The 25,606-nt window shown below is 32.1% G+C and overlaps 1 protein-coding gene across 3 annotated transcripts in view; it reads right to left on the bottom strand.

Annotated features, from left to right (window-relative positions):
• LOC142326647 (BTB/POZ domain-containing protein 2-like) overlaps positions 1–25,606 on the bottom strand; it is a 93,090-nt gene that overhangs the window by 47,665 nt on the left and 19,819 nt on the right. For all 3 annotated transcript variants that reach the window (XM_075369262.1, XM_075369254.1, XM_075369247.1), the window contains exons 3-4: positions 22,021–22,277; positions 6,250–6,364 (exon numbers count right to left, since the gene is read on the bottom strand). In XM_075369262.1, the coding sequence (XP_075225377.1) occupies positions 6,250–6,364; positions 22,021–22,277 (372 nt within the window). The remainder of the gene's footprint in view (positions 1–6,249; positions 6,365–22,020; positions 22,278–25,606) is intronic.

Here is a 25,606-nt window from a genome sequence, read left to right on the forward strand (position 1 = left end):
AATCTTTCTTCCCTTCATAATTTAGATTTATGTTTGAGTTTTCAAACATAAAAATCTGATGGTCTATTTAAGTTATTGATCCTCATATTCAATGTACAAAATATTTTATTTATTCAGATAGTAACTATTGGTTAACATTTCATAAAAATTATAACAAAAACATTACTATAATGTTTAAAGACCGTAAAATGAACAAAATACATTGGATTAAGTAATAAAAAAGAACAACCTTAGAAAAAAATAAAAATTTTATGCAAACACAATCAATGACTACACAAAAAAAATTCTGTTTCTTTAAAATAACAGTTGTATACAAAGCAACCATATAATTTAAATCATAGTTCAGTTACATGTAAATTGTATAATCATTGGAGTTTGGTTCATAAATCTTACTGTAAAATAGGCTATTTACAAAATAATGTTTGAGAGAATATTTTAGTACTAAAATTAAATTTTCAGACATTTATGTTGATGTAACTTTATAAAACAGTAGACTCGCGATTATCTGAGGTAATTGGAACCAAGACCACCTCATAATGCGAAGGTTAAGTGCTAATTGAGTGAAAATAATGAAAAACTAGTTAAAAATATACAGAATTAGTTTATTGTAAGAAAAAAATGTAAAATAAACATAATTACAAACCTGTAAGCATGTAGATACATAGATTATTTTTTATAAAGTCTCTGATTTTTGAGTCAACCTCTGTGCTCTCTTAGACGATGCGATTTTATGTCAATGTTGAGACAGTATATCATGTGGCGTGCACTCTTCCTGTTGCTCTATGTAAGCAAGAATGGCTTTGATCACTTGATGGGCAAGAGTGCCCATGAAAGTGTAATATTTTTGGGGTTATATCTTCCATATCGTCCTCTGCACTACCTTTAGCATTGTTGATGATATCCATAACTACCTCATCGGTTACCTCCATCTGCACATCATCAATGGACCAGTGAAGATGTGCAATTAGGAGGTCCTTCTAAGCCAAATAAATTCTTCCACGATTTTTGAATGGTAGTGTGGTTTTCACCTCATCCCATGCTGAACCCACCCACAGTATGCTAATCTTTTAATGTGACTTTCTTTAATGTGCCTTCATAACAGTCATCCCACCATCTAATCTTGCGATCAACATTTGGAAAAGCCTTTGCTGGTAATTTCTCTTCATCATTTTTAGAAGTCCTTAGTCTACATGTTGTAAAAGTGTCACATGAGGGGGTAGAAATATGGCTTTAATATCACCACTACACGGTTCTTTGGCATCTGGGGTACGGCGCATTGTCCAATAATAAAATAGCTTTCCTGGGGGCTTACTTTCCTATAAAAATGCTTCAGTGACAGGAACAAATTCATTAAAAAAAAGTCACTAAAAATTTGGCTTTCCATCCATGCACTTCTTTGGTTGTGGTACATTACTGGCAGATAGTTGACTTTGATATTTTGAAAGGCTCTTGGGTTTTTAGATTATCCAATAGCAGAGGCCTTAGTTTCAAAGAACCAGAAGCATTGCAGGTAGCCAGAATTGTGACTCGCTCTTTACTTTTTTAAATCCAGGAGCAGTTTTTTCAGATTTTGCTTCTAAGGTTTTTGAAGGTAGCATTCAAAAGTTATGATTAGTCTCGCCAAACTGGTCTTAACTTACTGGAATTCAGTAACAGCACAAACTTCAACACATTAACATAACCACGATTAGCACAAGCGCAACGATAACTGAACTGAAGTTAACTGTGACAATGCGAAAATTGAAAAGTGAACCTGATGATTTCTGAACTTGGTAGGATAGATCTTGCATGTAAAGCATATAAATGTTGCTTCTCACCATGACTGTCCTAATTTATTTAATGTTTTATCTTCCTGTGACTAGCTTGGTTAACCCGGAGACTCGGTTGACCAGGTCTCGGATAATTGTGAGTCTACTGTACTCACATTTTTTCTTCATAAGATTTGGTAATACTACATAAATTTTGTTCATGTTACATGATATGATACGCCATGGCTGCATGACAATCTTAATAATATTGTTTTCTACACTTCTCATGCATCATTATTTCATAGTTTATTAATTGCATTATAACATACTCCACCTCATTTCCACAAAATTTCATTCACAGAACATAGATCCTGTTAGTCTCAAGCTATTAATTCCAACTTCCTTTTTATTTTCATCTACACTATATTTCTGATATTTCAATTTTTCTTCACATATGAAGTAAAATTAATCACTTAGTAGGCATCTTCAAACAGTATGATATGTGTAGTATCAAGAAATGTGCCATTGCTTGATACAATTTTTTTCTCTGATCTTGTTGGCATTAACTTTCCCTTCCTTTACAGTAAAATGTAAAATTCATTATACCGGCCCAAGTATTTCTGCATTTATTGGATTGGACTGATTTACATATCCTATCTTAAGCAGTGTTTTTGATCCATGTAGTTTGATTCTTTCTTGGTAGAGAAAATAACTATTAGCTTAATACTCATAACTCAATGTCTTTCATAACAATTGAAGTAAGACTGAGAAAGACTTTTCTCAGAACATTTAATATTGTGAACATTTAATATTAGAAAGAACATTTAATATTGTGTTATTTTTTTCATACCAATTTTCATCCTTGTTCCTTTTACACCACTTCCATTGTAAGGATTGATATTTACACACAACAGAAATTAGAAAGTGAATAAGTACACAAAATAAACTAATAATAGCTAAAAATAAACTGATGAATGAATTATTATTAGATGTTATTTTAAAATGAACAAAAAACCACAGAGAAATAAAAACTATTATTGTAATACCATAAGAGCAAACTAAAAGAAATACATGATTCTAACTTAAGGATATTAACAGTGTATACAAACACTGTGTGGAATGGTGTAGCTGGTTATTTGTGATGGTATTGCTAGTAAACAATGTGCTAATCAGAAAATGGTTAGAAAAAATAATGGCTCCAGACCATGTATGCTGCATCTTGCTCCACAGTTTTATTAATTGTTTTATGATGCTTCATGTCATTAACGGTCAAGCAGTCAACTAATTCCAAATATTTTTTTTAAAAATAATTTTATTTTTAAATTCAACTTTTTGCTTAGTATAAATGGATATCTTGCAGTTCGAAAATAATAATTCTAAAATAACTTCTATGAAATCATGCATCAACCATTAGTTTTGGATTATCCTAACTTATGCTGAAAACAAACAACTTTAGTCCACCATTTATGTGTAACCTAATTTCATTACCTATTCCATCAATTGACATGGTTTCTCCAGATCTCATATGGGCAACACCCAACCAACAGGCCAGATCAGACCCTCTAGCTGTTTTGATCCAGTCCTATCTACTTTAGTGAAGTCTGTCTGATTCATGGTGGGAGAAAACATGGTGTGTTCTACTGACTTACATTAAGCTGATGTCATATGGCCTGTGCAAAACACACCATGTTTTCTCCTACCACAGTCTCTTGTTACATGTCAGTTCAATACTTGCAGTGATGTTGTGCTTTGTTCAGTACCTACACTGATACTGTGTTCTATTCAGTGTCTGTGTTGATGTAGTGTTCTACCATGCCTGCATCGAAGAAGATAGTTTTGTTTGACAGTTCTGAATATCACTTATAAATCTGGAACAAGTCAGGGATTCTCAAAAAAAAAAAGAAGAAAAGTAGATATAGAAAATCGTCAACTTTAAAACAACTGGATGGAGGGTTATTTTATTCTGAATAAAGGTTTGCTCTTTTGTCTGCTATGCAATGAAGCCATATCTTTCAACAAAAAATATAACTTGAAGAAACACTTTTCTTCAGAGACATGCGTATCACCACAGCATTGTTAAAGCCAGCTTTAAGCAAAAAATTTCCCAAGCATTCTAAGTCATTTGGTGGAGAATTTATCAAAGTCTGGTGGATGTTGTAAGTATAATATGTCCTAAAAAGAAGAAGAACTATGAGAATATTATTTGTCAAGATGTACTGTTGTCAGAATGGTAGAAATAATGGCTGATGATAACAAAAAAAGTTTAAAAAGAAGATTGCTAGATTAGAAGCATTTTAAATTGCTTTGGATGTCAGCACTAATGCCTTTGATGCAGATAACTGGCAATATTTATTCAAGGAGTTGATGTGGACATTAATATCACAGAATATTATCGATGCTTTGGCTGTTAAAAGGTACTACTACCAATGAAGATATACTTGAAACAGTCAACACAATCTTTGAGACATTTGGGCTTAAATGGAGTTCACTACCTGGCAAATGCAGTGATGGAGTCCCTACTCCTTGGTGGATAAAAGGGATTTAATGGAATAGTTCATGAAAGAGCAATAGAACTACAGATCCATTTGGAAAATTTAACAAATTTTCATTGCATTATCTACTAACAAAATCTGTATGCAAAACTGATTAAGTTTACAAATGTTATATAAGTTGTAGTAGCCAGTATTAACTTTAAGTCATATGCACTTAATCACTGGCAATTTAGTAAGTGTTTGGCAGCTTTTTTCAAATTGAAGATGAGTCTTATAAGTGAGGTGGCTGAGTAAAGGTAAAATGTTAAAACAATTTTTATGATTGAGACAAGATATTGTAGATTTTACGAACATAAAAGGAACACAACTAACTAAGTAAAAGATGATGAGAAGGTGTGATTTAGTATAGCTTGCAGATGTTATCACATTTAATTGAATTGCAAAGTAAAGAAAAATTGGTTCGTGAGGTGCATGGACATGTCAAAGCTGTTTGTAAAACAAGACTGTTAGGTCAGGTAAGAATCAAATTTTATCATTTTCCTATTGTAGCAGTACATAAAAATATCTCTGATAATTATTATGGAGATGAACTGAAGACACTAACAGAGCAATTTGATACAATGTTTGTTAAAAGAAAAACTCCACCATTCACTAATTTCCTTTTCTGATGGATGCTGATGTAATAATAGGTCAGGAAACTTACAACTGTAACTTATTGAGCTTTACGTGGTGAATTTGGTGCTAAAATTGCAATTTAACAAGATTGTGGATTTTTATAAATTTTATTTGGTAAAAGAAAAATATATATATTTACACTTCTTTTCAAGAAAAATCATTTGATGTTTCAGTAAGACACATATGAAGAACAGTTTTTTCGAAGATGAAATACAATAAATTAAAAATTTAGACAAGAATAACAGGCAAAAATTATCCTTAAGTAATATTAACCAAGGTGGAATTTCAATCATTTTTGCATTCAAAAATGAAAATTTTAATCTAAAAACTTCATTTTTTACCTTCCAACTTTCTTTCTAAATGCATATGAATGTCTTAGCTATCTTATAGTATCCAACAATTTATCCTCAGAGCAACTTTTAATTGTCAATTTCTAACTATTAATAAGTGATAAAATATCTATAAATAAGAATATTTCTTGTACAATAATCATCATGCTTTCTACACTGACATTTTCCAATAAATTAGCACTGTTTCTATCTTCATTGTACTATGTAATTTGGTTTTACTTGAGCAAATTCATTATAATATTATATCTTGAAATTAAAAAAAAAAATAATTTTTGGGGGTTTTCTAATCTTTTTTTGCAAGTTCAAAACTGAGAAATAAGGATCACATATGTATTTAACTATAAAATTCCTTCTTCACTATACAAAAGTTGTATACCCCCATATCATATTATTGAAACATAAAAACTTCAAAAAACAAGAAATTAATTTAAAAAATAAAAACAATTTAAAAAATTAAATATTTAATATATATATTTTTAATACTAGAATATTTAATTTTTAATTAATAAAATTAATTTTGTTTAATTCATTTTTATGCATTTTATTTCAATAATAATCCAGGTCTTCATAACGTGTTCATTAGTTAACTGATCATAGCATTTTGTGATCAATAATGAATTTTTTAAAAGCTTTATTTTTATATAATATTATGAATTCTGGTTATCGAGTCAGAATTTTTCTATTAACCTAAGTTTTTTGCATCTGCTCTCTTCTTTTTCAGCAAATACCATTGTATAACTCTGCTCAAAATTTAGTGAATTTAACAAATATTGTTAAGGATATATTCCTATTTTATTTATTGCGGCTGAATTGGTAAATCAAGTGGGACAGTTTGGGTTAGCTTTTGGGTAATTGTTATACTACAATATGACAATAATAGACTTGTTGAAAACAGTGTAACAATAGAAATAAAAGATAAATTTTTATTTAAAATTACAGAAGTAGGTTATTTTGAAACATAAGCATAAATCAACAGCATCATACCTTCAAAAACTCAACACAGTGCCTCTCAAGTGCTGGTACTGCATATTTCTTGGCAGTATATAATGTTGTCATCACAGTTTCTGGTCCAATTTGAACTTCATCTGAATATAAAAACCTATAAAAAAAAAATATATGATGTTAAACAATACTATTTTTTTTTGTCTTCAAACCAGTCATTTGACTGGTTTGATGCAGCTCTACAAGATTACTTATCTAGTACTTTTTCTTTTTCCTGTTTAGCCTCCGGTAACTACTGTTCAGATAATACTTCAGAGGATGAATGAGGATGATATGTATGAGTGTAAATGAAGTGTAGTCTTGTACATTCTCAGTTCGACCATTTCTGAGATGTGTGGTTAATTGAAACCCAACCACCAAAGAACACCGGTATCCACGATCTAGTATTCAAATTTGTGTAAAAATAACTGGCTTTACTAGGACTTGAACGCTGGAAATCTCGACCTCCAAATCAGCTGATTTGGGAAGACACGTTCACCACTAGACCAACCCGGTGGGTTAATACTTATCTAGTATTAGTAATTTCATTTTGGTATACCCCCTTCATCCTATAACCCTAACAATTTGTTTTACATATTCCAAACATTGCCTGCCTGCACAATTTTTTCCTTCTACCTGTCCCTCCAATATTAAAGCGACTATTTCAGGATGCCTTAATATGTGGCCTCTCTTCTTTTAACTTTATTTTTCTAAATGCCTCTTTCTTCATCTATTTGTTGCAACATCTCTTCATTTGTCACTTTATCCAACCATCTGATTCTTAACATTCTCCTACAGCACCGCATTTCAAAAACTTCTAATCTTTTCTTCTCAAGTACTCCAATTGTCCAAATTTCACTTCCATATATAGCTACGCTCCAAACATATACTTTCAAAAATCTTTTCCTGACGTTTAAATTAATTTATGATGTAAACAAATTATATTTCTGACTGAAGGCTCGTTTCGCCTGTGCTATTCAGCATTTTATATCACTCCTGCTTCGTACATCTCTAGTAATTCTTCTACCTCCATAATCTTTTCTCTTTCTATTTTTACATTCAGTGGTCCATCTTCGTTATTTCTACTACATTTCATTACTTTCGTTTTGTTCTTGTTTATTTTCACATGGTAGTTCTTCCGTAGGACTTCATCCATGCTGTTAACTGTTCCTTCTAAATCGTTTTTACTCTCAGCTAGAATTACTATATAATCAGCAAATTGTTAGCTTTATCATTAACAGCTTTATCTTTTCACCTTGTACTGTTACTCTGAATCTAAATTGTTTTTTAACATCATTAACTGCTAGTTCTATGTAAAGATTAAAAAGTAACCGGGATAAGGAACATCCTTGTCAAACTCCCTTTCTTATTATGGTTCTTTCTTATATTCTTCAATTATTAATTTTGCTGTTTGGCTCCTGTAAATGTTAGTAATATCTCTGTAAATGTTATCTTCTATCTCTGTATTTGAAGCCTAATTTTTTTTTAAAATGCTAAACATTTTATTCCAGTCTACGTTATTGAATGCCTTTTCTAGGTCTATAAATGCCAAGTATGTTGGTTTGTTTTTCTCTAATCTTCCTTCTACTATTAATCTGAGCACTAAAATTACTTCCCTTGTCTCTATACTTTTCCTGAAACCAAATTAGTCTTTTCCTAACACTTCTTCCACTCTCCTTTCAATTCTTCTGTACAGAATTCTAGTTAAGATTTTTGATGCATGACCAGTTAAGCTAATTGTTCTGTATTCTTCACATTTATCTGCTCCTGCTTTCTTTGGTATCATGACTATAACACTTTTTGAAGTCTGATGAAAACTACCCCTTTTTCTTAAATATTACACACCAGTTTGTATAATCTATCAATCGCTTCCTCATCTGCACCATGCAGTAACTCTGCAGGTATTCCATCTATTCCAGGAGCCTTTCTGCCATTTAAATCTTTTAATGCTCTCTTAAATTCAGATCTCAGTATTGTTTCTCCCCTTTCATCCTCTTCGACTTCCTTCTCTTCCTTTAAAACACCATTTTCTAATTCATTTCCTCTGTATAACTCTGCAATATATTCCATCCACCTATCGACTTTGATTTTCGTATTATATATTGGTGTACCATCTTTGTTTAACACATTATTAGATTTTAATTTATACCCCAAATTTTGCTTAACTTTCCTGTATGCTCCGTCTATTTCACCAATGTTCATTTCTCTTTTCACTTCTGAACACTTTTCTTTAATTTACTCTTCTTTCACTCGTTTGCACATCCTGTTTATAGTATTTCTTAATTGTCGATAGTTCCTTTTACTTTCTTCATCACTAGTATCCTTATATTTTCTATGTTCATCCATCAGCTGCAATATATCCTTTGACATTCAAGGTTTTCTACCAGTTCTCTTTGTTCTGCCTAAGTTTGCTTCTGCTGATTTAAGAATTTCCTGTTTGTCCACATTCATTCTCCCATTCTTCTTCTACATTTTCTACCTTATCTTTTTTACGCAACTTTTTATGCAAAAATATTTTTACCCTATGTCTAGATCACATTCTGTTAAGAGATGTACAGTTCCAGTGAAAATAGGATGTCCTATTTTGAAAATAGGATGATTTTTTTATTGTTATTATCAAAATCAGGTAAACTGTTGCTGATATATATATCACCTATTTAACAGAACATTTTAATCAATTAATAGAATTACCTACACAGATTTTTCATCTGTTAATGGATTTCATTATTGCTCAAAACATCTAAACACGTTTGTTGAATTGCTTGTAATCATAGGAGATACTTAACACAGAAGAACATTTAAAAAACAAGTAAAATGTAGTATAAATATTTTATATTACTAGCATTTTTAGCTAATGAAATGATTAAAATTTAAATTCATTTTATTTTCATAAGTAGCCAGTCTTTGAAATAAGTTCATCAGTTAATTGATCATACCATTTTGTGATCAACAATTGATTTGTTAAAAACTTAATTTTTGTGTAACATTATGAACTGTGTTCAGGATATGTCAGAATTTTTTTTTTTCAACCAAACCTAAGTTTTTTTTGTGACTGGTTTCTAATTTTTCAGCAGAAAATACCATGCATAACTACAAGCTACGAATTTTAAATTACAAAAAAAAAATTGTTAAGGAAATAGTTTTAGTTTATTTATTGCAGCTAAATTAATAAATAAAATGGGACAGTTTGGGTTAGGAATCAACCACATTACTTCTATTTACACTAATTAAAAAATAAATTTTATTTATAATTCATTACATACTTTCTTCCTGAAATAAATATTTAATTGCAAATTATAAACATATTGTTTATCCTTTTACATAAACAATTAACTATCATATAGGCTACAGGCTTTATGATTAGCTCCCACGAGTGAAAATTCTTGTATATGTAAGATTGAATTCTGCTGACTTGTATTTCTTTTCATTTTAATATTTTTTCTGAAGTGGGGTGTTTGTGTGTGTGAGTGAGTGTGTGTGTGTATGTGTATGTGTATGTGTATGTGTGTGTGTGTGTGTGTGTGTGTGTGTGTGTGTGTGTGTGTGTGTGTGTGTGTGTGTGTGTGTGTGTGTGTGTATGTGTGTGTGTGTGTGTATGTGTGTGTGTGTGTGTGTGTGTGTGTGTGTGTGTGCATGTGTGTGTGTGTGTGTGTGATTATTTATGTATTATTATAGTGTGTATTTTATATAGTTTTAGGGTAAAACAATGGTAATGCTTCATTGCTCCAGGGTAATGAGATGGCCAGCCTCCATGGCTGGTAGCACCTCGGCCTTTCATCTGGAGGTCCTGGGTTTGAATCCCAGTCAGGTATGGCCTTTGACATGCTACACATCATTCATCTCATCCTCTTTTCCCAGAGGTTAAAAAAAAAAATAATGGAATGAGATGAAATCTAACTGCCGATAAGGAAGTTTTATGAATTGTGTTTTGTACGTAAATTAGTATCAGGACAAATATTGAGCTACTCATATTTGCTGGCTTCATATGTAACACTTTGACTAGTTAGCTGAATGTATATTGTTAAATGTCATTTTCAATTTCAGTGGTTTGGAAAGAACGGAAGCATCACTTTTTAGCTGTTATTTTTGTATAATAAAAATATCTAGGATAACAGCTGAAAATAGATTTAATGTTAAATACCTCAATATTCCCTCTCCTATAAGGCTAGTGCCTCACAGTCTGCAGGTTCCAGTGCCATTATTACCAAAACAATGAAACTTAAATGAATATGTATCCTAATTTAAAATCTTGTGCAAACTAATCAGGTCATAAAGAAAGAATTTTCTGAAGCCAAAACTCACTTAACAACCAGTCAGAATTAAATGATCTCATTTTTTAACAAAATTGATCAAAAAGTCAAGCAAAAATACTGGCTTTGAATGGTTTTAGGATTGAAGTGATGGAATCTTTTACAACAAAGAACTAAAATAAGTGAATTTCAAGTCAGAAAGTCTGAATTTGAACATTTCTTCTTTCATTATGAGAAACTAGCCTACAGCAATGACATAGACTTCTAAATGGAAGCTTTAGGATACATACACCATCCTGAGGAACTGCATCTTTTATAACTCTTCAAAGCTTGTTAGACAGAAATTCTACTCTACACTGGAAGTAAATACCTAAAAATGCCTTTACTTTACGCTTATCACATGAAGGAGCCCATATGAAAATATGAAACTTGTACTGAGCAGGTTTTATTGTGAGACATGATATGTGTCACAATAAAACCATGGCATGTCTGTGGAGATTAGAAAGTGATTCCACTTTTACTTAAATTGAAATGTGGTTACATTAAATTTGTTACTTTTTTGCAATAAGATAATAGGAAATTATTTCACAAAAACAATTGGTTAGAGAAGAACTGACCATGAGAAAGGGGAAAGTAGTAAATCAGGCACTAGTAATACCAGACAAATTTATTTCCCACTGCTGTACATTAAGCTAAGTTTTAATTAAAAGTTTTGCAGTGAATCATAATGATGCAAGAGTCCAGTTTCTAAAAGCCAAATTCTCTAATTCAAGTAATGCTAAGGTAAAGGAAGATAAATAAGGTTGGATAACAAATAAGAAAATTAATGAATAATCCTGGATTTGAGGACAGATTGAATGAAGTTGAGGATGCTGCACTGAAATAATTTTATAAGGTAATAAATTAATTTCCTGAGATGCCATACTGCAGATAAATTAAAAAGAACTTGTAACTGAGCTCTTTCAAAACTAAAGAGAACTTGGATGCAACACATCTTTCAAAATTAATTTCTTACATTTGCATTTGGATTTTCCTCCAACAATCTTGGAAAAGTTAGTGATAAACACAAAGAATACCGTCACCATGGAAACATCTACCAGGGAAAATGGAACCCAAGACTGTCTGCTAAACACTGATGGAATCTCTGCAAGAGGGACCTACCCTAAGACAATTACAAGAAAATATAAAAAAAGTACATTTTAAATCAGTATGCAGTGCATGTAAAGTATTGTTGTACTACAGTCACATCTCTTTATTTGCTAACAAATAACATTAACTACTAAAAAATTATGGCTGATAATAATAAAAAAACTATTACAATTATAAATTAGTGTATCAGTTGTTCATAATCATTTAACAAAATGGGTTAAAATTTGATGTTCACTGTAATTATTGTCTTAGTTTAGCAAAATATATTTTCTACTACTACTTTTTAAATGGCCATTGATGTATTGCAATAATTGTTTTTTAAATTAAAGTTTTTATTATGTTATTTTAATAACCAATTGTTTAATATAATTGAGATGTTAATTCTCTGCCAATGTATATTTAGTAATATTGAATTTTTTTTCCAACAGTACCTGAACTTTCAATGTAGTTAATAGCTCAGTGAAAATTTTAACGTTTCTTTATATTTTTTGGTAGAGATATAACAAAATATTTTGCAACAAGTGCTGTACATGTTGTATTATACTGTTTATTTTACTTCTTGATCATAAAAACAACTGACAGATCTAGTTGTGAGAGAAAAAGCAAGTCTGGAACTACTGATAGCAGAAAAAAATGTAAGTGGTTATTGGATTCAGTGATGAGAAATTGAGGACCGAGACTAGAGGTAAATGAAGGGAGAGGCAGGTAGAAGAAAATTTAATAGCTTATATAAAAATTTGATTTGAAACCTTGGAACTCCTTAGTAATGTTAGTCTGACTAACATTTTAGGGATCATTAAAGCCAGAGCAGCAAAACTTCCCTTAATAATGAGTAAAACGGTTTTTAAGGCAGATTTGTATTTGTGTGGAAGATTATCTCAAAGGTCACAAGACTCTTTGATATTACTAATACTTATTTTTTTTATATATTTAACAATTCATAATTGTATCACAGCTTACTCTCATACTTGACAGACAATATATTTTCCAGCTTATAGCTTTAATCCAGGCATGTGCTGCACTCAAATAACTGCAAGTGGTTTGTCTGATCATTTAGTATTATATTAGTTCTTAAAGTAAATTGTTAAAATTGTAATTTCTTTTTTAAAAGGGTTGATGATAACTGCGAAAACAAAATATAATGTTAAAATTAAATTTTACATGTCTCATGTTTATGTCTTTAAGTTACCGTTACAAGAAAAGCTTAAGAATATTTATGCAGGTTTTATGATGTAAATAAAATTAAAGACATAAATAAACTTTATAAGTTCTTCAATTCTTTTTAACATTTTTTGATACATATTTCTTCTAAAGCTTAATAAGAAAGGAGAAAAAAAACACCAACTAATTACACACACAAAATGAAAGATGAAGTAATGAGGAAAGCCAATGAGAATATGGTTTAATCAAAGCAATCCAGAAAAGCTTGGACATATTGAATAAAACATTTCTATAAGGACCAAAAGAATAGAAATCAACAGCTATCTAAAACTAAATGAGAGCATTTCCAGTTTAATTGAGAAAATAGGAAACTAAAATTTCATCAACTATTTAATAAATTCTTTCCAATAAAGCTTTCTTTTGTAAAGACAATAGATCTATGAATAAGAGAATGCGTTAATGTGGTAATGCCCAATCATTAAATTTAAAACTACATGACTCCTTAAGTTTCAAGCCATTTTTATAGTTCCCTTGGGAGATAAATATTTTATTTAAGATTTAGAAAATCAACTCGTTGATTGCAAAACTTACCCTGGAGCAGACATTGATAGCGACCATAATTTGGTGATAATGAAATGTAGATTGGGGTTTAAAAACCTGAAGAAAAGGTGTCAGATGAATCGGTGGAATTTAGAGAAGCTTGAGGAAGAGGAGGTAAAGAAGATTTTTGAGGAGGACATCGCAAGAGGTCTGAGTAAAAAAGATAAGGTAGAAAATGTAGAAGAAGAATGGGAGAATGTTAAAAAGGAAATTCTTAAATCAGCAGAAGCAAACTTAGGCAGAATAAAGAGAACTAGTAGAAAACCTTGGGTTTCAGACGATATATTGCAGCTGATGGATGATATAAGAATGCTAGTGATGAAGAAAGTAAAAGGAACTATCGGCAATTAAGAAATGCTATAAACAGGAAGTGCAAACTGGCGAAAGAAGAGTGGATTAAAGAAAAGTGTTCAGAAGTGGAAAGAGAAATGAACATTGGTAAAATAGAAGGAGCATACAGGAAAGTTAAGGAAAATTTTGGGGTACATAAATTAAAATTTAATAATGTGTTAAACAAAGATGGTACACCAATATATAATATGAAAGGTAAAGTCGATAGATGGGTGGAATATATTGAAGAGTTATACGGAGGAAATGAATTAGAAAATGGTGTTATAGAGGAAGAAGAGGAAGTTGAGGAGGATGAAATGGGAGAAACAATACTGAGATCTGAATTTAAGAGAGCATTAAAAGATTTAAATGGCAGAAAGGCTCCTGGAACAGACGGAATACCTGTAGAATTACTGCGCAGTGCAGGTGAGGAAGCGATTGATGGATTATACAAACTGGTGTGTAATATTTATGAAAAAGGGGGATTTCCGTCAGACTTCAAAAAGTGTTATAGTCATGATACCAAAGAAAGCAGGGGCAGATAAATGTGAAGAATACAGAACAATTAGTTTAACTAGTCATGCATCAAAAATCATAACTAGAATTCTATACAGAAGAATTGAGAGGAGAGTGGAAGAAGTGTTAGGAGAAGACCATTTTGGTTTCAGGAAAAGTATAGGGACAAGGGAAGAAATTTTAGGCCTCAGATTAATAGTAGAAGGAAGATTAAAGAAAAACAAACCAACATACTTGGCGTTTATAGACCTAGAAAAGGCATTCGATAACGTAGACTGGAATAAAATGTTCATTTTAAAAAAGTTAGGGTTCAAATACAGAGATAGAAGAACAATTGCTAACATGTACAGGAACCAAACAGCAACAGTAATAATTGAAGAACATAAGAAAGAAGCCGTAATAAGAAAGGGAGTCCGACAAGGATGTTCCTATCTCCGTTACTTTTTAATCTTTACATGGATCTAGCAGTTAATGATGTTAAAGAACAATTTAGATTCGGAGAAACAGTACAAAGTGAAAAGATAAAGATGCTACGATTTGCTGATGATATAGTAATTCTAGCCGAGAATAAAAAGGATTTAGAAGAAACAATGAACGGCATAGATGAAGTCCTACGCAAGAACTATCGCATGAAAATAAACAAGAAGAAAACAAAAGTAATGAAATGTAGTAGAAATAACAAAGATGGACCACTGAATGTGAAAATAGGAGGAGAAAAGATTATGGAGGTAGAAGAATTTTGTTATTTGGGAAGTAGAATTACTAAAGATGAATGAAGCAGGAGCGATATAAAATGTCGAATAGCACAAGGGAAACGAGCCATCAGTAAGAAATATAATTTGTTTACATCAAAAATTAATTTTAAATGTCAGGAAAAGATTTTTGAAAGTATATGTTTGGAGTGTCGCTTTATATGGAAGTGAAATTTGGACAATTGGAGTACTTGAGAAGAAAAGATTAGAAGCTTTTGAAATGTGGTGCTATAGGAGAATGTTAAAAATCAGATGGGTGGATAAAGTGACAAATGAAGAGGTATTGCGACAAATAGATGAAGAAAGAAGCATTTGGAAAAATATAGTTAAAAGAAGAGACAGACTTATAGGCCACATACTAAGGCATCCAGGAATAGTCGCTTTAATATTGGAAGGACAGGTAGAAGGAAAAAATTGTGTAGGCAGGCCACGTTTGGAATATGTAAAACAAATTGTTAGGGATGTAGGATGTAGAGGGTATACTGAAATGAAACGACTAGCACTAGATAGGGAAACTTGGAGAATTGCATCAAACCAGTCAAATGACTGAAGACAAAAAAAAAATGTTTATTAAATTACAATTGGAATATAAATATTGTTGATAAAATTAACCAACAAAAATGTTACTTTATTATATTGTGTATCATATACAATACAGGTTTTGGAAAATGAATAATACATAAGTGGATAATTTGCCTTACGATCCTGAGCAAAAATTCTAACAAGTTGAAGTACCCAGACATTGTTATTTACATATTAGTCCCAGAGATCCAGAAAATGTTAACTGATTTGATTGAAGAATGATGTGAAAGAAGTCTTAAAAAAACACTTTGAAAATGCAAGTTATGACAAATTGACCTGAAAAAATATTTATATTTAGACAATGATGTTCTAGAATACATAAATCAATAGAAATATTTGATACAGAGGCATCTTTAGTCATTTTTGTCTCTTAGAGATGAATGAAAGTTTGTAAACTCCTTGGAAAGTTACTGGACATTACATACATAGTTTACAAAAGTGCTACCATGGTCAATACAGAGAGAGGTTATTAATACTGTAATGGTAGTGGTCCTGTATTCTGAATTATATTACAGACTTAAATATTTAAGAATATCTGAAGAATTAAATAAAATCAATGGAGATCAATGGAGAAAAGTATACACTACACCATTAATGCTCTTTAGTCTCTGCATAATAGACAGTTTGATTCTTTTCTGTGGTAATTTAAGGAACTACTGAACGATTTAAAAAATTCAAACACTATTTTAAAGATTTTTTTTCTTCCAAAGTGTCAGAGGCAACAAAGTAATTATTTAACACTTGCTGTCCCTCACTTTCATAACCTTTGGTAGTAAGATTAATTATAGAAAAAAATAATACGTCAGCTTCGATAACCTGAGTTTTTTTTCAGTAAATTTCAGCCTTGCAATATTTCAGCTTAATATTTAATAAGTTTAAATCTGCTGCAATCATTAAGCTCATTTTGTGATGCAAGATGTGGCTCACTGAATTGTAATTCCAAGACTGAATCACGACTGTCTTTCTTTATAATGCCCACTTCTTCATCACTGTTTTTATGAAACAAGTTTTCAGGAATCTTGGGAATTGAATGGATTCACTGTGAGATACAAGTTTGAGTGCAGATAGCAATGAAGGACAGAGTACAATGTGTCTAGACTTCTTAAAAATTCCAGACACATTAATTAAACAGAAATAATAATTGATTAAATGATCTTTTGGTTCATGTCAAGCCATAAGGACACTAAATGGCAATCCTCAGGCCTTTTAGCCATCTTCTTAAGTTGATTGCACAGTTACTATAAATTTATCCTAATTTATAAATTTTACTATAAATTAATCCTAATCACAAATTTTATACAGACATGATGAATCTTGTTCATGTACACTTCAACACAGAAGTATGAATGTCATGATATTTGAATGTTTGAGTTTTGACTTAAGTTATTGTTTCATGGTTAACAACTGGTTAAAAAGCAGACTGGGTTCATGCATCACATCCTAATAAACAAAGATTGTATTTATCAGTGTTATCTTCAACCATATACAGAATAAAATTTTAATTGTATTTCTCATTTCAATTTATCTCTCATGTAATAACTTTTTAAACGTGGTTTGTTTATATTTTCTTTTACATATAAAAAAATCTAATATGTTTTTCTTATAGATACAAAAAAATTAAATCTAAATTTATTGGCTGGAATTATTTTTATAATTCTATTACATTAAATTTTATACTTATATATTTCTGCTAATAAAATAAACAAGTTCTCGGTTTTAGTTTTAATTTCATTTGACTATTGTAACTTAAAGTATACTACTGTTATATAAAAACTTTATCGATACATTATTATTACAAGGGTGGCTCAGAAAGTAACCTCTGCTGTGCTAGTGGTAGTGTTAGTAGTGCCACCATTGACAAATCAGCATACTATCTGAATCGGTGTGCTTTCAGCTGTCAGTGTTGAGCCGCATACTTTAGCCTGTTCACTTGTTACAATCTAAAAGCATGAGTGCTGTAATAAAAAATCCCCCAAAATGCGAGGTATGTCACAATATTTCTTTGGGCACAATTTCAGCAGCAGACATCCATCATCAGATGTGTACTGTGTATGGCCCAAACATTATGAGCGACGGTGTAGCGTGACAATGGGTTTGATTTTTTGAAAATGAAAGGATAAATATCCATGAAGAAAAAGAAGTGTAGTAGGCCTTCTGTTGTGAATGATGATCTTGTCAGTGAAATTGACGAAAAAGTGCATGAAAATCAAAAATTCACCATCTCTGTACTTTTTAAATAATTCCCATGAATTTCTCATACGGTTTTGTATGAGATTGTCACCGATAAATCAGGCTGCTGGAAGTTCTGTGCTTGGTGGGTTCCAAAAATGCTCACAGAGATCTATCAAACCAAACAATTGGCTCTGCCTTAAGACTTCCTTTCACACTACGATGTGGAAGGAATTAAGTGTTTTGAAGAGAATTGTGACTGGGGATGAAACTTGAGTGGCCTACATGAACGCTGAAACGAAACAATAGTTGACAACCTGAGGCTATACCAGTTCTCCATGCAAGCCAAAAAAAGCCCACCAAACTTTATCAGTGAGGAAGGTCATGGCTACAGTTTTTTGGGATGCTAAGGGAGTTCTTTAATCGATTTCATGGAATAGGATACGATGATTACTTCAGCAGTCTACTGTGAAAATTTGAAGAAACTGGCCATTAAGAACAAACATCACAGTATGCTGATTGTCATCCAGTGTTGTTTTTTTGCATGACAATGCACGTCCTCACAGTGCTCGAACACTAGAACTTCTGAATCAATTCTAATGGGACAATTGTGATCATCCTCCTTACAGCTCGCACTTTGTGCCGAGAGATTTTCATCTCTTCACTCACATGAAGAAATGGCTTGCATCGCATCATTTTGATCACAACAAACTTCAAAATGCCAAGAAAGGTTGGCTAGGTACCCCAGGCAAATTTTATAAACCCCAAGGCGGAATTTTATGAAGAAGGTACTTATAAATTAGTGAAACGCTATGATCGATGCTTGAATTTAAATGGCGACAAATAAATACAAGATACTAATACTAACACTAATACAAAAATGTTGAAAAATACAGTCTTCAAAAAGTGACACAACCTCATGGAGAACTGTTTCCTTCTTTTGTTGCATGTTTAACTGAGGAAATATGGGTTACACAATTTCAGCAGAGAATATTCATTGTCTCCAATACATAGATATACCAGTTATGCTCAGACACACAATGTCTTCACAGAAAAAAAAAACTATGGTGTGGATGCACCAAACAAGTCCTCCATCAAGCGGCTGTATGACAAGTTCCATAAGAAAAGGAATGTGGCAGATTCAGCCAAAAGTAATCGATCAAACACCAGAAAAGCCGATCATCATGAAAGTTGCATATTTTGTCCCAAGAAGTCTGTGCGACGCCTATGCAACCAGTCTGGTCTCTCCATTGGTAGTGCCACATGGCATTGTACAAGTGTTTAAAAATGCATTCGTACAGAATTTGTGTTGTTTACAAATTGTTACCTGTGACACTGGAAAATGTGTAGCTTTCTGTTGCTGATTCATGTCATCTGTAATGTCAGATGGGGGAAGAACTTGATAACGGCTGACGAGACATGGTTCCACCTTGATGGATACATGAATGCACAGAATTCACGCATTTGGTATATGGAAAATTCACATCAGCTGCATAGACAAAAAGTGAGTGTTTGGTGTGCAATATCATGTAAGTGAATCTTCATGACATTCTTTCATGGCACAGTAAATAATGAATGCTACATACAGATGGTGCAACAATTTGTAAACACTATACCTGCAGGCTGGCTGGAGTACACATGGTTTTAGCATGGCAATACAATAGCTTATATAACCAACAACACTAATACTTTCTTGGATCAATGCTTTCATAAACAAGTGATTTCAAAGAATTGTGGCCCCTCGATTTCTTGATTTATCCCCTCCTCACATTTTCTTGTGGGAATATCTTAAGAATGCTGCTTACAAAACTCATCCTCACACCATTTCCAAATTGAACGATGTGTCGCGGCAATTCCTCAACAAACGTTACATGTGTTTAAGAGCATGCAACAATGTATTAAATTATTTGAATTGCATAATGAATTGCCCCTTTCAATTACTATTGTAACTTACTCATTTTCTCATAAGGATGTGTCACTTTTTGAAAACCTGTAGTTTTAGGTTTTTAATATTTTTATCTATGCCGTTTTTTATTTATAGCCAAATGCAGGTTACTTTCCGAACCGGCCTTGTCATATTATCGTCGCCTATTATCATCATGTTGGAAACTGCTTCATTTAAAAGTATGATTTATATTTTAATTAGAAGTTCTTAATTAGAAAAATTAAATTAAATGATATTTTAAAGTATGGTATTTCTGTTATAAATTATACTTTTTATTTGTGTTGCTAAAAAAAAATTTGACGTTAAAATGTATAATGCATTACTCTCATTTTATGCATTAATTACCAAACTTCAGAGTTTATTCCATTAATAGTGATTGAAGGGAATTATGGAAGGAGTGTGTGCTTTGTCATTGCTTGATAGCACTGGTAGGGTTACCTGTATTTATATTAGTTGATATTTAATATTATTGTATTAATATTCCATTGTGTATGTTTTGCAATTAAATGTTAATTTATTTGAAGATACAGAAATGTTCAAGAATTCCTGTACCTTCTGCTTTTGCAACAGTAGTGGGTATGGGGGATTTATGCGTAAGTAGTAGTTGTAAGGGGCATCTGCTTACTTATAAATTGATTGAGTATTACAACAGAAGATAGAGATATTTACAGATAAGGGTCACATAAAAGAAACCTGTGGATATGGTCCCTGTGGTTCTCTCCAAAACAGTCGTGGTAAGGGCAACGGATACAGGCTGTAAATATATAGATGAGCTCAAGGAAGTTAAGAGTGGAGTTAAGGGTGGTGCCTCTGAAGTTTTATCAGCACATAAAGGGAAGAATGAAGAGGTCCACAATAGAGTTAGAGATGAGGGACAAGGCATGACAAGCTTTTCAAAAATATTCAAGACTGGGTGTGGGGGTGCAAGTCGCATGGCAAAAGAAAGAGAGATTGAGGAGGATTTGTATTAGAAATATTATGGCATTTACCACAGGTGATGAAGTGATTGAGGCACTGGCGGGCCAGATAATGCTAGAAGAGGACTAAAGAAGTCACTCAGGATGAGACCAGCCTACTCTGGAATGCAGGTGGCATCATTGTTTATATTGACCTCACAAGCTGAAATACTGCTCAAGAAAGTCAGATTCCTGGTGGACTAATAGTCCTGTTAGGTGAAGATTGGAGGATGAAAGATGATTTACATGTTGGAAAGTGGGCCATAAAACAGTTAAGTGCCAAGGCCAGTTGCACTGCTGCTTTAACTGTGGCAAGGAGGGGCACTTCAAGTCTGAGTGCCAGGAGCCAACGTTTTGTAGGGAATATGGATTGGCAGGCCACAGGGTGGGGAGCTGTTCATGTAGACAATATGAAATTGCTACAACTAAACACTGAGGTAAGTTGAGGTTAAATGAGAGATGATTGGCGCAGGATGTTGGGAGTCCCTGAAGATGCCAGGAAGAAGAGACTTGATTATGAAGCCCAGGGGGAGAGTACGAGGGTATCGGTGGATGGCCAGCTCTCAAGGCCAGGTGATGGGGTCCAGTAGGATCACCATTGCTAAAGGTTCTCAAGGGATACTGAAAGCCAAGACTGAGGAGAGGTGATCCTGCAGACACCTGTGGCAATGATGTTATGCCTTAACAGTGGTTCTGTCGCCACATGGTGGGAGGGTTTTTAGAGGGTTTTTGCAGTAGGTGGAGAACCCCACACACTCAGTAGTACGGGCTTCTGGGTGTCTGGTAGCAAATTTTCCTTCCTCTGATGTAAAACAAAAAAAAGCACTTTTAAAAAACAAAGAACAAGATTAAGGTACAATACAGCTCTAGTTATGACTTAATTTCCCGACTCACATAAATGCCTTAGTATTTATATAGATTTAATTAACAATTTTATAGTTAGTAATAGGATTTTCAAAGACTATCAGATTGTAAAGCTATTCAAATAGATAAGTTAATAATTTTTATTTTATTTTATAGCTTTTTGATTACACAGTTATTTCTAATGTTAGGAACAAAGAAGAAAACTTGCAAGTAAAACAAATATTTTCATTTATGCACATACAACATGGAGTTAGGCCAATGGATTAAATTGTAGAGATAAAAATAGGGACGTCCCAGTAATCTACTGCGAGATAAATGGTGGTTTTAAGGTGACGTAACACCAAACAAAACAAATCACTTTTTAATGCATAACCAACAATCAACCCTTCTCTTTTTTTTAAGTGTTAACATAAGTAATAGAGGATAACATGGTAGATAAATGATTAAATAAAATCTGAAAAATGTTAGTATAAATATGATGTGTGTGATTCAATACTAACTTAAGAAGAGCCAAAAATGCAGCTGGTTCAACATCAGGCAATTCAATTTCATCGGCTTGAGTTGCTAGGGTACCATTAAACATAGCATCAAACACAGCACTACCAACAGATAGAACAAACTTGTGGGCAGGAATCCTTTGTTGAGTAAGATCTCGCCCAACAACAAAATGAACATCACACAGTATTTCATTATTGAACATAAATGCAAATCTTTCTTTTACAGTTGTCTTAGTTGCCTGCCAATTATAAACTGCAATCTAAAAAAAAAAATATATATATATGTAATATTTTAAGATATATAAACCACCAAAATAGACTAATAAGATAAGTTAAACTTACCATATTAATTTCCAGTAACATGAGTGCATGAATGCACAGAATTCAAGCATTTGGTGTATGGAAAATCCACATCGGCTGCACAGACAAAAAGTGTTTGGTGTGTAATGTCACGTAGATGAATCTTCATGACATTCTTTCATGGCATAGTGAACAGTGAGTGACACATACAGATGGTGCAACAATTTGTAAACACTATACCTGTAGACTGGCAGGTATAGGTATAGTGTTTTTGCAGTATCCCACATTTTCAGTTGCTATTAAAGTCTATATCTATTACATTAAAAGAATACATTTTAATGTAATAGATACAGAATTTATACCAACTGAAGATGCAGATAATTATTGTGTTTTGGTGGTTTATATTTCATATAATATTAAATTATATTAGAACAGTAGTGAAATGTTAAAGAATTATTTAAATCTTCAAAAAAATGAAATATAAGCAAGTGTTACAAATTAATAATATTAACATACAACTAGCAGAATAAATATGGCTAAGTTCAGATTTATATTAACTAAAATTAATAAAATTATTATATTAATTTATTATATATTGTCTATATCGATCATTGTTTATGTTAATATCAATCAACATAAACTTCCTCAGGCAGTTATGTGATTAAATTATTATAATATTATAAAACTAATAACATGTAAAAAACACTCCCGGGATAGATGATAATAAATTGTGAAATTTTTAGCGAAATCGGTTCAGTAGTTTTTGAATTATTAGGGTACACATTTTATATTAGGGTACGCTTTTATATTAGAGGGTCAGGTAGAAGAAAAAAATTGTGTAGGCAGGCAATGTTTGGAATATGTAAAACAAATTGTTAGGGATGTGGGATGTAAGGGGGTATACCGAAATGAAACGACTAGCACTAGATAAGGAATCTTGGAGAGCTGCACCAAACCAGTCAAATGACTGAAGACAAAAAGAAAAGGTACACATAAAACAAAGATTGCCATTTATTTACAGTATATAGATTTTGTTAATTATTACAGGCCTGCATTTTTTAACAATTTAAAAATTGTTTTCAACCTGATTGCTTATTCTTATGAATTTTTGGGGGCTAAATCCAAACATGACCTCAATTTTTCTCAATCACGTAAGGATTTTTTACAAAAGTTTTACATTTTTTTTAATAATAAAAACAAATGTTTAATTAAATTTAGAATTTATTTACAAGTGATATGAAAAACAAAATTATTTAAAAATATCATTAAAACTAACGAAAGCCCACAGTAAAATACTATTTATGTCCTTAAAGCTTATACATTTTTTCTCTTTGTTTTGATGCTTGTTTTGGTACTTTTTTCTCTATGATATCAAAGCAAGTCAACACTTCTTATCATCTAACATTAGTTGGCCATCATGCTCATATTTCATTTTCCTTCATATCTCCTCTCCATCTCTTTCATGTCTTAGTGGAATCTTTCTTCTTGCTCTTCACTTGCAACTTTAGGAAAATGCACCTTTAGGCTCATTTTACAACCTAAATTTTTGAATTTTTCTAATATATTCTATACAATATTTTTATAATCTTCATCTTTTTGTTTAACCACTTTATTGTCCAAGTAACAAAGAAAATATCTTTAAACTGCCATAAACTGTCCAACCTTGATCCTTATACTGAATAATTAAAAGAAACTCAAAATTTTCATAATACTCTTTTAAATAAACAGAATCCCCCACTGGTAAAGCATACTTAACATACTTTCTTCCATTACGCTGAAGAACTGACTTAGGATTCCTTGTTGGTGAATGAATCAATAAACAGTCTTCATTCAGAAACCTTGAAGTCAATTTTGGAATTGTTCCATGAGTACAGGTACACCATTATAGTAAATTAATGCATCTTCTTGAGAAAAATATTGAACAGTCTTTTTCTCTGTTCCTAAACCAGTACACAATAGTGCCAGGAGTTAATAATTTTTCCTTCAACCTTGAGCTTAAAAGTTCAGCAGAGTTCTTAGGAAAGTTTAAGTCCCTCACCAAATGATTTAATTTGAATTGCTCGAAAAGTTTTGGTTCATCACTTCTAATACCATAATCATAATTTTCATCATCCAGTTCATTAGCACAGGCCTGTGAAACCATTTTTTCATCACATATATGATCTTAGTTGTCTGAAGGTGAAGGAAATGGATATCTGGTCCACGCAACACAGGATGATTGCTGATTGAGGGTTTCTGTAAATAATGTCCTTTCTGTTAAATTAAATATCGATATTATACATGAACAAAAGTAACAATCATTGGTACACTTTAAATCATAGGCAGTCCAAAGCAGAAAGACTGTATGTGATCACTGGCAAAGCTCTTCAACAGACACTGAACAAAAACCTTACAAGGAGTCCAAGATTTCTCTTTGTTTCCTAATTTCACACCAGAATATACAAAATACACTTTTTTTTATGAATTTTTTAATGATTCTTTGTTGTTTATAGACAGTAAAGTCTTCACAAATATAGAAAAAGTCAGGTGCTTTAACACAGCCTACTGACGCCACTGGAACTTAATTTAATAAAAACGTGTTAAATAAAAGTTAGATGAAATTACTTGTTAAATATTGGTATATATAAATAATAGGAAAATATAAGTAAATAAAAAAAAAAATTATAATATATATTAAAAAATAAAATTATACTATAAGTTAACACAAACGTACACTACAGTTGTGAAAAAAGGTACTAAACTCATTTTTCTGTCTATAATAGCAGATACCCCTCTATGAATCATGAGACCTTGCTGATGGTGAGAGAGCCTGAGTGCTCAGAGATACACAGTTGCTGGATCGAAGGTGTAACCATATCAGAGTGGTATCTGCTGAAAGTCAGACTAAGGAATGATTCCTGAAAGAGAGCAGCAGCTCTTTTCAGTAACGGTTAAGGGCATACGTCAGAAAGACTCTAACGGCCATATCAACAACCCTCAATCTTCTGAGTACTATGCAGCTGAAAGCAATGGAAAACTACAGCTGTTTTTTTTTTTTTCAAGAAAATGTAGCTCTCTGCATTTTCATGTAACAAAGATGGCAGTGCCTTACTTGGTAAAATATTCTGGAGGTAAACTAGTCCCTCGTTCAGATCTCTAGGTGGGGACTACTAAGGAAGAGGTCACCAGAAAATTACAAAATAACATTCTACAAGTTGAAGCATGGAATGTTAGAAGTCTGAAAAAGGTTGGTAGGTTAGAAAATTGAAAGAGGGAAATAGGTAAGTTAAATGTAGATGTAGTACAAATT

The sequence above is a fragment of the Lycorma delicatula genome, chromosome 1, assembly GCF_047948215.1.
Source record: "Lycorma delicatula isolate Av1 chromosome 1, ASM4794821v1, whole genome shotgun sequence".
NCBI lineage: Eukaryota > Metazoa > Arthropoda > Insecta > Hemiptera > Fulgoridae > Lycorma > Lycorma delicatula.